We start from the raw sequence: 14,609 nt of genomic DNA, 5'->3' as shown, positions 1-14,609 counted from the left end.
CTAAGGATAGTAAGAAAAAGGAAAAGGTATGAAAGAAGCAGCCTTTATGTGCCTTTATCTCTTTTAGAATGCCAACTTCTTAAAAAAAAAAAGTTTTAAAAATAACTACTCTCTCTCAAGGAGTCTTTCTATACCCATGCTTGTCCCACAGAAAGAAGAATTCACTGATGAAACTTCTTCATATGTAGCATTCTCTGTCTGGTTATGTACATTATGTGTGGCTTTTTCCTTCTGGCTGAATTGTCCAAGTAGGACAGGCTACAGGGATCAACATTGCCAATGTGATCCTGTGGTACAAGTTTGATTTTGTAAATAACAGAGGACACGAAATAACTAAGTATTTTGACTTAACACATAATTTTCCTTCAAAGTCAACTGTGCTCTTTGCCATCCTTTATATACCCTGAAGGATACCTACACACCAAGATCCTGTTTGTATCATCAGGCATGTCTAAAGCCATGAATGACATGTCTAATTTCAGTCTCATTTTCTCCACTATTCAGGCAGTTGCTATTTCAACTAATGCAAACTTTAGGTTATCAGTTTCTTCAGAGATCAAAGATGGAGTTTTTGGAAGGAGGAAAAAAAACGCCACACCTTCCACAGATATCACCACTTTTTGCTCATATGCAGCTCTCTTTCATTTCCCCCATATTCCTGAACATCTATGAAAGAGAAACAGTATCCACATGGGTCATTAATTAATTGGTAAAATTCTTGTTTCCCCCACTGTGGCAGAACATACATACACGTGAAAGAGCTGGTCTTGCCTGCTCTCCTCTTCTCAACAGCAGCTAATGACAGATTGCTCAGAGATAAAAGTATAAAAGCACACAAACACAGAGCAATCCCTCCCCTGGCATGGCCCAGCTTTCATGGCCCAGCACTTTGAGACAGAGGGTCTAAAGAATGCAGCATGTTTGCAGGCCCACCTCATCCACCCTCTGCAAATCAGAATAACCTTTTTCAGGGTATTTTTGGTATAAAATCTTGGCAACGTGCTTCAAAATGTCTTGTGTGGAAAAAAAAAAGTGCTTTCTTCTGATCGTTTTAAATGTACTGCCTGCTAAGGACATTTTTCAGTTGATACCTTTTGTATTATGCCAATGAATTGACCTTCCCTGAATAATTAGTAATATTTGAGACCGTTACCAGATTACTAACTTCCTGTCCAGGCTACAGAATTTTAATCTATTTCACCACTTCTTGTGCAGAAGCTGTTTAATTCTTCTGCCATTTGTGTCGCCCTTTCGTACACATTTTCCAAGCTCTATGATACCACTCCTAAAAGGGGGTGACCAGCACCACTGACAATAAGTAAGATACTGGTTAGCTTTAGTTGTGCAATATGACAGTGAAATCTTCTGTTTTGTTTTCATTAATTGCCAAAAATACCCTAAACATTTGCTGAATTTCAGATGATTGAGATACTGAAGGGCTGCAGAATGATCTTTCAAGCACCTCTGCTTTTATCTATCCTGAAAACTTTTGCATTTGCTATAAATGCCTCACCCTCCTTTTCTAAATTATTTGTATCTTTTGAATGTTATTTGTCCAAAGCAGCCCAAACTGGTAACTCTGTATTCACTCTCACTCTATGCCCTATCTTTTTAAACAGTTACTGGAAAACCTCTCTCTTACCCAATAACAGATTAAAGAAACTAAAAGCCTTAGGCAAAGGAACTTGCTGAAAGCTTTATGAAAATCCATACACACCATATCAACTTACATAAAGGCCTATAGATTCTTATTGTTTTGTGATTTGTGACTCAACTCCCTTACTAACTCTCCCATCACATGTTGTATTTATGCACAGTCCAGTTTCCTAGGAATCTGCTTGATATGGCAATCCTGGTTTCCTTAGGCCAGTCTCACAATCCCTCTTTAAAAAAACCATCACCCTTCCCACCCTCCTTCCATCTAGCTTTGTGACTGATTTGGGCCTTAAGGAACACAGCACAACAGGCAAGTTCAATTACTACATGTATGAGCTCCTCTAGAATTCAGTAGACACTTCCGTATCTTGCAACTTAGTATTATTCAGTTTATCAGACTGACATGCCAGCCAGAGGATGAATCTAGAGACCTGTATCCATATTAAAGGCTCCCTACCCCCTTTCCATTTTTCCACAATAAACCACCTCAGCCTTGTCTTCCGCAGACCCTGGCAGCAAGTGTTAGAATATGACGACACCAGTTGTCCTACAATAAACAGAGCTGCAGTGATCTCTCTTTGGATCAACTTTTATTTACCTACAAAAACATACTACACTTTTTAATGTGAATTGGAAACAAGAAAATATTTCCTTTAGCAGTTTCATTAGCATTTACAGATCATGCCAAGATTTACAGCTTCAGGGCCAAAACAACTCGAAAGAAGAGGAATCAGCAAAGCTCCTGGCACCTCTAGAACTGCTGGGCACAGCCCCATCACGTTCACCCGCTACGGGTTCTGGATCTTGGTTACTGGCTTGTCCACAGCTGCTAACAACACGTGAAACCAAACGATCCTTTATGGTGCTTCATCCACCAAAGAGGCTGGATTTTGTTATGTTTGAGGCAACTGTTCAAACAGTAAAAGAACGTGTACCAAGTCTTACATCGATTAAGATTTTAATCGCTAACAGCCAAGTAAAGGTCTTTTTAACCATCCTGCACGAGAACAAGTGACAGGAAAGAAGTCACCCCCTACCCCTGCCACTTCACCTGCAGCCGTACAGCCGCTACTCACACCGCAGGCAAGGCCCCAAGAGCTGGGCTGTGCCTACAGTAAGCACACCGCAGCGACTCACACACGCCCGAGCCGCGGGGCCTCGCCCGGCCGGCGGGAAGCCTGCGGCGACACCGGGGCCGGGCCCCGCAGGGCCCTGCGGGCCGGGTCCCCGCCGCCACTGTCCCCGGGCTCGGCTCGCCTCCCGCAGCGACCCGCCGCGCCGCCCTCCCCGCCACAGCCCGCCGGGGCCGGGGTACGAGCGTCCCCCCCGCCGCCCCTCGGCCCCGCCGCTACTGCTCCGGGCGGGGGAGGGGACCGCCGCTCTCCCCCCACGGCCGCGGTCCCCGGACTCCGCCGGGGCTCCGCCTCCCAGTACCCGCCAGCCGCGGCCTCCCGCGGAGCGCCCGCGGCCGCCCCCTTACCTCGGTAGCGGCGGGAGGCGGCGTGGCAGGCAGTGAGGAGCAGGACGGCGCCCAGCGCTAGCGCCTTGGCGCTCCTCACGCTGAAGTAGTAGTTGATCTCCCGCTTGCCCAAGGTGTAGGCCAGGGCCGCCATCTTGGCTCCTCCATGACAACAGTGTGCGATGGAGCGGGCGGGCGCAGCGGGGCAGCACTGGGTCCCCGCTGGCGGCGAAGGCAGACCCCGGCGCTGCCGCCTGACACCGTCCCCGCCGCCGCGGCAGAGAGCAGCCCAACACCCCGCTACCGGGGCGGAGCCGCCGCCACTCCGCCTAGTGCCGCCGCTCCCCCTCCGCCGCCAGCGGGCGGCTCCAGCGTTCGCCTCCCCGCCCCGCGGCGGGCCTGGGGGTGCTGTGGATGGGTTCTCTCCGGGCTTGCTCCGAGGCCCGCGGCAGGGCCCACCCTGGCGTGCACCGAGGCCCGCGGCTGAGGGGGCGGCGGCGGCGGCGAGGCGAGGATCCTGCCGGCCCCCGGTGACTTGCTCCTCGCCGGGGGGTCGCTGGGGCTGCGCTCCGTGAAGGAGCACCCAGGCGAGGTGCTGTACCCGACCAGCTGCGCGACACCTGGCACCGGGCAGTGCTGGCCTTTTGTCCAAGCGATGCGGTTTTTAAAGAGTCACTCCTCAGTGGACATGGAAGTGGTCAGCCCTGGGCCGGGAGAGGTTAACTCCCTCTGAACGCAGATAACACTGTGCAGGGAAGCTGAAACGCATTCACAGCTTTACCTGGATTTACAGAAGAAAAATTTTGAAAATCGGTGCATGTTGCGAGTGAAATGCTGAAGGGAAATCCCCCTCCTCCACAGGCAGTTCCTTGAGCTGTGGCTGGGGAAACCTGGCCCTCACCGAGGCACCGGACGCGCCAGGCCCGAGCAGTGCAGGCGGTCACAGGAAACACATTTCCACAGAATAAAGTGACCGTGTATAAACCATGTAAACCACATATAAACAAGCATAAAACTCAGGAAAAGTGTTCAGTATGCATTCCCATAAATATGGGAAATAAACAGCGAGCAGTCAAGCCTCGGGTTCACACTTAGTGCGCTTGGCAGATTTTGAAATTCTCTCTCAGATCCAGCAGAACTCTCTTCGTTAGGACTGGACAAAATAATGAATGGAAAAAGTTTGTTGCTTTTTTTTTTTTAACTGAGCAGATAACTAATAATCATGAATTACCTGGATTTTGAACACAAAAGAAGTCTGATTTTCATTTCACTATCCTTCTATTTCCCTGTTATCCAAACAACACTATTCTGGAACTTCTGCAGACCATTGAATTTGATTATTCATTTAATAATATGTGAAAAAATAATTGCAGAAAATAGAAGTGAAACGTTTGAAACAAACCGAGGAACTCTACACACTGCATGCAAAGTTGTTTTTTTTTTTTTAATCTTATTTGAAAACCAGAAAAATTTAAAGCATTATGCAAATATAATGTACATACAAGATCTGAGATCTGAATATTCTTCTGATGTGCAGTTACTATATATTCAATGTATATGCCATTTCCACCCAACCAATGTCTTTACTATCTGCCAACTTGTAATCTCTATTTTTTTCTATTCAATTCAGTGTTAATTTATTCAGTTTCTGAGCATTTTTGTTTAATAATCAAAACCGTTTACTATTTTAAACTGCTGATGTTTTTTTTTCTCTCAGGGAGAAATAGTAAACCAGGTAAACTCCCAAGTGTACAGATTTGTAGTTCTTGGGTTATTTTTTTTTCTTTAACAACCTAACAAAAACCCCAAAACAAACAAAATACCCGAAGCCTGGTCATAGCATGGATTCTTTTACTCTATAAATGAAAAATTCCCATTCATGCATTATTTTTTGGTAATGCAACATTCAGAAAGCCAAGAATTTTCAAAGCCTTCTTACAGTGAACATATCTTATTATGTATTAAAATGTTCCTGTTAGTGTTTAGCTTGCTTTGTCCTCATTTCACATATGTTCGAGTAACAGCTGCAAGCATTGTGCACTTTAGGAAGCAACTTAAACATTTTTTAACAGCTTCTGTAACTGAAAGTATTCACTAGGATATTTTTTGTAGCTTTTTGCATTGTTGGTCATGAATGATTCTTAACAGTCTTATGAAATGTGTCTTCCTAGCAGTCACTGAGGACCACAGATACTCGTCTTCATTTGTTTTTGTAACATTTATTTATGAACAGGCAAGACTTTTCATCCAACCAAAACATATTTACTTCAGCCTGTCTCATTCTACAGTATACCTGTGTTAAGTTTTCTGGCTATGCTGCAAATCTACAAGGTGCATTTATGTCTGAGTGTGGCTCCTCAAAACTTACCCTGGTTAATGCTGCTACTCTAAGTGGTGTAGATGCAGAAAGCACAGAATTCAAGTGGAACTCCTGGGGTGTTGACTCAGCTTCTCAGTTAGGATGGCTGCAATGCTTGAGCAGTGAAATTTATTTTTTTTTTATCCCAAAAATAAAAAAGAAGTCAGATTTCTACTGCAAGATAGTCTCTCTGGAGAATTTCACTGATCTTCAGTTAAATCAGCTTCTTCCTGTGAAAGAACAGCAGAAATTAAAAAGGTATCAAAACAACCATACTTTTGTTTATAGATACCTCAGAAAATTACAACATCCAGAAATAGCAACTCTGTCCCACAGCCTTTGGAGGGCTGTTTCAGATCTTCTGCCTGCCACTGGGAGTCCCTGGGCAGTTCTCATTTGCCCTGAAACACTAACACTGGCCTTCAGTGACACCTGAACACTCCACATGTGGATTACATCTCTGTTACTTTAGAACTGTACAAATGCAAACTGATTCCATTGCAGGTTAAATATCTTAATTGAGACAATCCACCTGTGTACATTAAATATGTACGTGGATGTGAGCAAGACATCTGCTTTTGCTTCATTGCTCATTTGGAGACATTGTTCAGCTGTTCGACAAGAGAGATCTCCCTCATTTCAGTCAGAAGCTGACTTGAGTTAGGAAGTGGTTTGCATGCATGTGGTGTTGCTTCTTACAGTTTTTTTCACAAGCTATTTGAATTTGGCATTATTACACATACATAAGTAGTTCACACCAAAACCACTACATATAAAAGACCTGATATAAAAAGGCTAATTAGGGATTGCTAAATACCCCATGAAACGAACTCCAGACAAGAACTCTGATTAGCTAGCCTTTAATACCAACTTTATTTTCCTCTCTGCTCGTAAATGTGTGCCAGAAGTAAACCAGAAGTCCACTAGCTCTTCTGATCAGTCAAACCTCAGCTTTTGGTGTACCAATGCTAAAACTTCATGTTGACTTTCTGCTTGTTCTTCTAGAAGCACCAAAGGACATCAGTGGGAGGGGAACACCTAGAGCAACCACAGAGAGAAGACTCAGCAAACAGAGCAGCAGTTCCTTTGAGAGGCAGAGGAGATGAGACACTACCACATGCATGGGATAATGGCTAGGAATATTAAGAGTGTAAAGCCAAAGGAGGGATTTCACATTTCTATTTTCTACAGATGTAGCCTTGGCTTAACTGAATTCATTATTTTCATTAGAGACTGCAGTGTTATGTATGGTCACTAATGACAGAAACTTAAAAATATTACTGTGGCTTTTGGCTGCACTGTTTCCTCTATGTGTCAATAGAATAACGCATTCAGGAAAGATGGGGTTGATCTCACCTAACTCCACCCACTTACAGTGAACCAATCTATTTTAAACTGATCATTGACCTCCCTGTGTAGAACTGGTGGTTACTCGTAAGTTAGAGTAAGATGGATAACTTATCATTAAGAATGCTGAGACTCTGTTGAATTTAGATAATAAGTTTAAATTGGATAGATATAATTTACTCAGATAAATTTAGGTGAGATAATTCTTCCTTTACTGTTTCCTGACTTTGCTTGGCAGACTCTGTGTAAATAGAAGGAGGATTTTATGCTATGGATCAAACCTGGTATGCATATACGAGTTTGCTGATAAGCGTAGTTCACAGTAGATCACCTTCTCTTGATTTTCCTGTGTGGTGGTTTAAGCCCAGCCAGCAACAAAGCCCCACACAGCTGCTCGCTCACAACCCCCCCCCCCCGGTGGGATGGAGGAGAGAATCAGAAGTGAGAAAACTCATGGGCTGAGAAAGACAGTTTAATAAGTAAAGCAAAACACAAGCAAGCAAAGCAAAACAAGGAATTCATTCATTACTGCCCATCGGCAGGCAGGTGTTCAGCCAGCTCCTGGAAAGCAGGGCTCCATCACGCGTAACAGTTACCTGGGAAGACAAATGCCAAAGAATGTCCCCCCACTCCCTTCTTCCTCCCAGCTTTATATGCTGAGGGATATCCCTCATATGGTCATACGGTGAGGGATATCCCTTTGGTCAGTTGAGTTCAGCTGTCCTGGCTCTGTCCCCTCAAAACTTCTTGTGCTCCCCCAGCCTACTCACTGGTGGGGTGGTGTGACAGGCAGAAGAGGCCTTGATTCTGTGTAAGCACTGCTCAGCAGTGACTAAAACATCCCTGTGTTAACGCCACTGTTTTCAACACAAATCCAAAACATAGCCCCATACTATGAAGAAAATTAACTCTATCCCAGCCAAGACCAGCACATCCTGTTTACAGCATTACAGCCGCATCTGTCTTCTGGAGTTAGAGCTGCTGTCCTCAGTCAAAGGCACAAGGCAATCCCAAAGACTGTAAGCATGTAAGAACAGATAAAGTGACTACTATCATTCTTGCAGTCAGTGCACTATCACCAGCAATCTTTGAACCTTATCCTGTCATTAATCTATATTTTGTATAATAAAATTCACTTTATGCAAATTCCTGGGACCATGAATAATTGAAGTAAGGAGGTTAGAGTCAGTGGCTCTGGCAGCGTGGATCCCTGAATAGGTTAGTCAAACCACCCTCTGATATGCTGGGCTCTTCAGTGGGTTTGGACAGACTGGTTGGGTGTAACGGTCTCGACTTTCTTGGGATATTGACAGATTGGGCAAATATGAAAGGTTAGTTGGCAAACCTCCCCCCCGCCCTTAACATGACAGGAACATACTGCTTGTTATGTGCTTGTTCTGGTTTTGTTTAGTGAGGGGGGGCCTAAGGTGGCAGCTTCTGTAGGAAACTGCTACAAGTCGCTCCCCTTTGTTCAGTGGACTCGGCCGGGCCTAGGGCGGACCCGCTGCTGGCCAAGGCCGAGCCAATTGGTAGCAGAATGTGCCGTGATAACGCCTCTGTGATAATGTACTTAAGAAGGGGAAAAACAGAAAAAAAATATGAAGAAGCTGAGCAGGGGCAGAGAGGGGGAGGCGAGAGCCTTGTGTGCCTTGCAAGCCTCACCCTCTGGCCTCCTGCTGGGCAGCCGACTGGGCCCGACTCAGCCTGACCCAGCTGCGCGAAGTGGAGAGGAGATGAGGTGTGAAGAGAACCTGAGAGGCATCTGCCTGCCTATTGTGAAGAATTTCTTGTGAGAGGAACGGCTGCAGATGCCAAGGTCAGTGAAGAAGGAGGGGGAGGAGTAATGTGGCTTCTGGCCAGAATTCCCGTCCAGCCTGTGATGATGACCATGGTGGAGCAGATTGTCCCCCTGCAGCCCATGGAGGTCGACGGAGGGGCAGAGATCCACCTGCAGCCCATGGAAGACCCCATATCGGGGCAGGCAGATGCCTGAAGGAGGCTGTGACCCGTGGAGGGCCCGCTGGGGCAGCCATTCTGGAGGGACTAGACCCCATAGAAGAAATGACCCACGCCGGAGCAGTTTCACGAAGGACTGTAGCCCGTGGGTGGGACCCCACAACAGAGCAGGGGAGGAATGTGAGGAGTTCTTCCCCCGATGAGCAAGCAGCAGCGTAAAGTGACGTGTGATGAACTGATCATAACCCCCATTCCCTCTTCCCCCCTGTGCCACTCGGGGTGGGGGGAAGGTAGTAGAGATAATGTTAAGCCTGGGAAGAGTGGCGTGTGCATGCCTGGTAGCCATCCATTGCAAATATTTGACTACGTTAATGAAGAGGGAATACAGAGAGTACGGAGTTTTTTTTGTCAGTGGACTTGTTCAATCAAGAGGTGGGGGGAGGTTATCTTGTTCTCTTTCTCATTATCCTGCTTTGTTTTTAGTAATAAATGAATAGTTTTCCCCAAGTCGAGTCTGTTTTTGCCCGTAATGGTAACTTTAAGGATCTCACCCTATTCTTATCTCAAACCTCGAGCTGTTTTTTTTTCTTATATTATCTCCCCCTTTTCTCTCAGAGGGTGGGGGAGTGAGAGAGTGATGGTGTAGTCTGGTCCTGATCAGGGCTGAACTACTACAGTGCTAATTGGAATATTCCCTGCATTGTCTTACAGGTTAAGTGTTGAACAATTAATCAGTAGGATCTGCCATACTCTAAACCATATCACATTCTTAATCTAATTTGTGCAGCATTGTCAGATTGCTCTGGTCATATTGTAATTCCAGAAATAAATCTGTATCTCCAAGAGACTCCTGGACAGAGTAATATTTTCAGTAGTGCAGCTTTTGCTTCAGCAGCTCTTGTGTACTTGCCAAATGATGGCATCAGACATTTTAATTGTTGAGTTTTCAGTCTCATAATGGCAATGTCTTTCTGTAAGCATCAAGTTTCCGTGTGGCGTGTGCATGCCTGGTAGCCATCCATTGCAAATATTTGACTACGTTAATGAAGAGGGAATACAGAGAGTACAGAGTTTTTTTGTCAGTGGACTTGTTCAATCAAGCAGTGTGCCTTGAGTACTGTCTCAGCCAAAGACTGCAACAAATATGCCACCAAACCTGTAAAATCTTTGAAATTCTATCACAAATTGCTGCTTTTACAGATTTTCAATTTGGATGAGTTTCTTGGTATGCAGGTACTATTTTTTTTTCTATTTTTTTCTATTTTCCCTCTCTCTTTTCTTGATTCCTGGTTGAGAGAAGATGGCAGTCACTGTTAGTTCCTTCTCAAACTGAGTTACTCTTTTCTCATCAACACTTAATTTTCACATTGTTCCTCTTCCTCAGTTCCCTTTATGCTCCCAGAGGTGTCACTTCAAAATTCAGAATTCTTTATATTTATGGGGCAGTCTTTGGAAGTCTACACAGCCACTATCCAAGCTGTGTCACGTTCACGGAGTGCTAGAAGCCTTCTCTTCTGGTTGCTGACAATACAGATGCCACCATGTTCTCTTTCAAACAGAGAGAGAGAGAACATAATTTCCACTTCTATCAGTAAAATCTCTAGTAAAAATCATTAACACTAATCATCGTAAACATTCTGCGCAGCACATTAGTAGTCTGGCTAATACTGGTCCATTAAAAAGTACTTAGCCTTGAGTTCAAAACATCCTACATCAAAGTCTCAGGCAGGTTATACTTGTAGTATACTTATAGTGTGCGGCTATAACGTGGTCACCTTTGTCACCAACATTGGGTAGATGTACTCTGATAAAAAGACCAGGTACTTGTGTGAGTGAGAGTTGGTTTTCATTTATTGATTATCCTGACGTGTAGCTGAGAGGCAAGGAAGTTCCAGGAGGAACTTTACAGAAGATACTAATTAGAGAATACAGCAAATGAACTCTTTCTGCTCTAGGAGGAATCTCTCTGCTCTGTGCTTGCACAGCACCTGCTCTTACAGCTTTGTTTGTGGCTTGTGCCTATTGATACTGCTGAAAAGATTTGCATGTTACAGGACCGTTGGATATGTTAGATGGCGTACAACCTTCCAGAAGTTGAGGAAACAATACAAATTGAGGAAAAAATATTTGGTAAGGGTAAGAGAGAGGTCAGGCTCCGCTTGATATGAATGCTGGTTGAAGGTAAAGCATGTCTGTGAAGTAGTTCTCTTTATTTCCTTAGTTCTTAAAGAATCAGTTCAGTTTTCAAAGCCTGGAGTCTGTAATGGGGTCAGCAATCAATATAGGGCAAAACACAGCAAGGAAAACAGTGTGATTGACAGGAAAACAGTCAAAATGTAGAAAATGATCAAAAGAACAACATGAAGAGGCTTAGATGAAGATGCAAGCTGGATTTCCTGGCAAAACAATGTTCACAAGCTTAAAAGCAGTATAAAGAAGCAGTGACATTTTGAGAGTTGAAGGTACGTAAAAAGATGGAACAAGGAACTGAAGCTTTTGTGCTGGAAAAGAAAGTGAGAAGTGAAGCAGCTATTATTGCCTGCAATAATGCCTGGAACACTGGGGCAGGAAAATATCCCAGTGGATAAAAAAACATGGGGATAGGAAACTCAATCCTATGATCCTTGAGCCTGGACAGAGGCAAACTTCAGTGTGACAAAGGACATTTGACTAAATAAAAATTAAATATTAATGTAAGTATTAATGATGAATGAAGTGACATCTCCTACTGACTATGAGAAACTGTAAGAATGTTCCACTGGGTTTCAGACCCCAAATCTAACCGACTTGTTTCCAGTCATGTATGATTGCCTTTACTTTTGTGCAATTCAGTGTTTCAGAACCTCTCTGAAATAGAAAGTAAAATATTAAATACATCTATGTTAATCAGCAAATACTTGACTAGGTTATTTAATGCTGCTGGAGGGAGGCTGCACAGCATCTTTCGTTTGGCTGCTGACAATACTGCAGCTCCGCAGAGCAACCTTTGAACTGTCCTCATTCAGCAGCCTTCCCTTCACGTTCTCAGCTGATACTGCTTATCCAGCAATATTTCAGGCAGTGAAACTGGGTGATTATAAAAGTGACACGTATTTCACTGTGGAACCAGCTGTGAACGAGCTAAGTTATCTATAACTTAAAAGCAAATATAAAAATGGGAAGTCCCGACTAGTTTGTGGGACAAAAGCTAAAATGGAAAAGTCAAAGTATGAGAAGCTTTATTTGTGAATAAAAAATTGTGATTGACTGTAATGGACACCAGTGCAAAACCACACTTTTTTTGAAGTTACTAAATGTCTTGTCAGCTCTGATTTTTCCAAACAACTGATATTTATACACTTGATTCTGTAATATTATTTTAGGAGTGAAAACCAAGCTGTACTAGAAGTGGAAGAAGCCAGTTTTTATAAAGGTATGTCCCAAAGGTCAATTCTCAGTGAACTTGGTATAAGTCTGGATCTTTAGAGTTATGCTAATTTCCCATGTTTCTTTAAATGAGTTTGAAATTTGGTGGAGCTGAGCATGCTTGACTGAGGTCAGAGAGGAAAATATCCCTATGTGTTGGTTTTGATAGTGAGAGATCAAGCCTTTGGAGGAGAGCTCTTCTCTCACTACTAACAGGGAAAATATGCCAGCCAATATATTTTCTCCAGTAAGAGCAATCTTATTTATTGTCCATTGTAATTTCTTACTGGAATTTGCAGGCTGCTGTTGAGTATTTTTTTGCATTTAAACACTGAATTGTTTAGATCCTATATGAAATAATCTACTACAATGAAACATTGTAAGGTTTTTTAAGCTTGGAAGATTCTAGGAGAAAGTTGGATTTAATGCAGAGTATCTCTGCTACCTGGGATCAGTATTTTTAGGAAGGTTATTTTATTTTAGGAAGGAAAATTATTTTTTGTTACAGAGATAATAATAACTAAGAGTCTCTGTGGCGCAATTGGTTAGCGCGTTCGGCTGTTAACCGAAAGGTTGGTGGTTCAAGCCCACCCAGGGACGGGTTTCTCCACTTTCCTCTGCTGGTGGCAGGGGGATTGGAACCAGGTGACCTTTAAGGTGCCTTCCAACACAAGCCATTTTATGATTCTATCAAACTTTGAAACCAAATGCTGTTAGCCTCGGGCTTATTAAAACAAGTTTGCTAAAGCATCAACAACAGATTAACAGACTAAAGTATTTCCATTTCTCATTATTGAAAGATGAAATTGCATAGAAATAGCTTAATTTAAGCAGAATATTATAGAGTGTTCCTTAGGGTTCACATTGTTCTGTCATTGTTCTGTTTGTCTGTATGGTGCTCTGTTGGATTGCTGTGAGGTCTAATGGGTCTATGCAATTTTGTGATGCTGAAATGTAAACATATGTACAAAATATTAACATAGCCTACTATGCACCTCAGGCTTAGCAAAGATTTGTCATTTAGGAATTAACAGATGGCTGAGTGGTTGTCCCATTTCCAGAAATTTTGTGTAAAAGCCTGGTGAGTTGGAATCTGCAGGACAGCTGTTATTGCTTGCTTCTAACTTTAAACCTCCTAGGCGTGGCACACTTTAATAATTGCTGTAATGACAGGCATGTGGATCTAATTCTTTGATGTGATGTTTTTGCTTATGATTTAAAAACACTTCTACTGAGAGGCTTATCTAACAGAATATGACTTTCTCTAAAGCCTAAAACCAGAACAAATCCATACACAGTGAAACCACTGAAGCCCATATCCTTCAGCAGCTCTTTCTTGTTATCATTCTATGAGTCAGCCCTTCTCTCACAGGGAGAACTGATAGAAACTCTTTCTCCGCTGTCCATCGCCTGTGTTCATGCTACGTGCAAGAATTTAATCTTTCTGAGATGTCTTCCTTTCTATAGTGCTGGACCATGAGGATCTAAGTACTGGGAAAGAGGCAATCAAAATGCTGTTTTCAAAGCTGAAGGCAAAAACTCCAGCATGCTATTGGTTTGGGAACAGGAAGTGGACAATTAGCTGGTGAAAAGGTGAGAAAAAATGCTGGCCTTAATCTAGATGCAAAAGATCATCTAATAAAACCAGAAGAGATCTTCTTGGTCTTGTCTTTTGACAGAGTTGTTTCCACTTTACGAATAAGGCACCAGTCTTAAAAAGACTTCCTGGTATCAGAAGATGACTCTGTGCCCTCAAGGTGGCAGAAGAGTGCAAAGCAACTTGATAATGGAAAAGAAATCCCAGCTGTTCAACAGACTAGATCCAGATCATATCAGATAACCAATTTGAAATTGTTATTTTTTAGAAGGACTTCTTGTATCTATTTGCAAATGAAAGTAGCTGAGAGGGATGAAGATGATACACACTTTAATTCTGCTCTTTGTATACCGTGAGACAGGTGCTCTGCATGGATGTGGTTTTCTCTCTTTGCTCCTTTGTAGAAGGATAAACAGAGATCCTTTGGATCTCATTGCAGAGTCTGGGAAACCAATTATTTCGGGTATGTGCAGCTTCTGTAGGAACTCAAACTGTAGATGACTGTGGCAAACCAAACGTGGTGTAAAGATAGGTACAGCAATAATAGCCGTGGGTGTTCTTTTGAACTGAGAAATTAAGGAGAAGGTAAGAAAGACTATCAACCAGAAACAATTGTATGCATGAAAAGCATTTTGCCTAAATTAAGGAAGGCTCTGTGTGGGTGGCTCTTTTTGACACGTATTCTAGTGTAGAGAATTTACTGGGAGTCAGGAGGAGAGGCTAACAGCTTGAGATGCTAAATACCTTAACCAAAAGTGGTAAACCCCTTCGGACAAAATTGCCCGGAAAAATCTATGATCATTATGGAGGGAGGATTTCATGAAGACAAA

At 43.3% G+C, this 14,609-nt stretch overlaps 1 protein-coding gene and 1 non-coding gene across 3 annotated transcripts in view; one reads left to right on the top strand and one right to left on the bottom strand.

Annotated features, from left to right (window-relative positions):
• The window catches only part of CASD1 (CAS1 domain sialic acid O acetyltransferase 1), a 30,609-nt gene extending 27,227 nt beyond the window's left edge, over nt 1-3,382 (bottom strand). Inside the window, exon 1 of one of the 2 annotated variants that reach the window (XM_086742354.1) lies at nt 3,137-3,382. In XM_086742354.1, coding sequence (XP_086598480.1) covers nt 3,137-3,269 — 133 coding nt within the window. In that variant the 5' untranslated portion in view covers nt 3,270-3,382. Of the gene's footprint in view, nt 1-134; nt 225-3,136 lie in introns of those variants that run through there. The other variant, XM_086742356.1, reaches the window with a different exon arrangement.
• A 9,326-nt stretch (nt 3,383-12,708) lies between these two features.
• Nucleotides 12,709-12,782, top strand: TRNAN-GUU (transfer RNA asparagine (anticodon GUU)). Its single transcript has one exon. It is a non-coding gene; the product is annotated as a tRNA-Asn (tRNA).
• Nucleotides 12,783-14,609: the final 1,827 nt, after the last annotated feature.

This window comes from Chlamydotis macqueenii, chromosome 2, assembly GCF_036417535.1.
Source record: "Chlamydotis macqueenii isolate bChlMac1 chromosome 2, bChlMac1.mat, whole genome shotgun sequence".
Taxonomy (NCBI): Eukaryota; Metazoa; Chordata; class Aves; order Otidiformes; family Otididae; genus Chlamydotis; species Chlamydotis macqueenii.
Note: the sequence above shows the minus strand (reverse complement) of the source record. Positions and strands in the feature narration are given on the sequence as shown.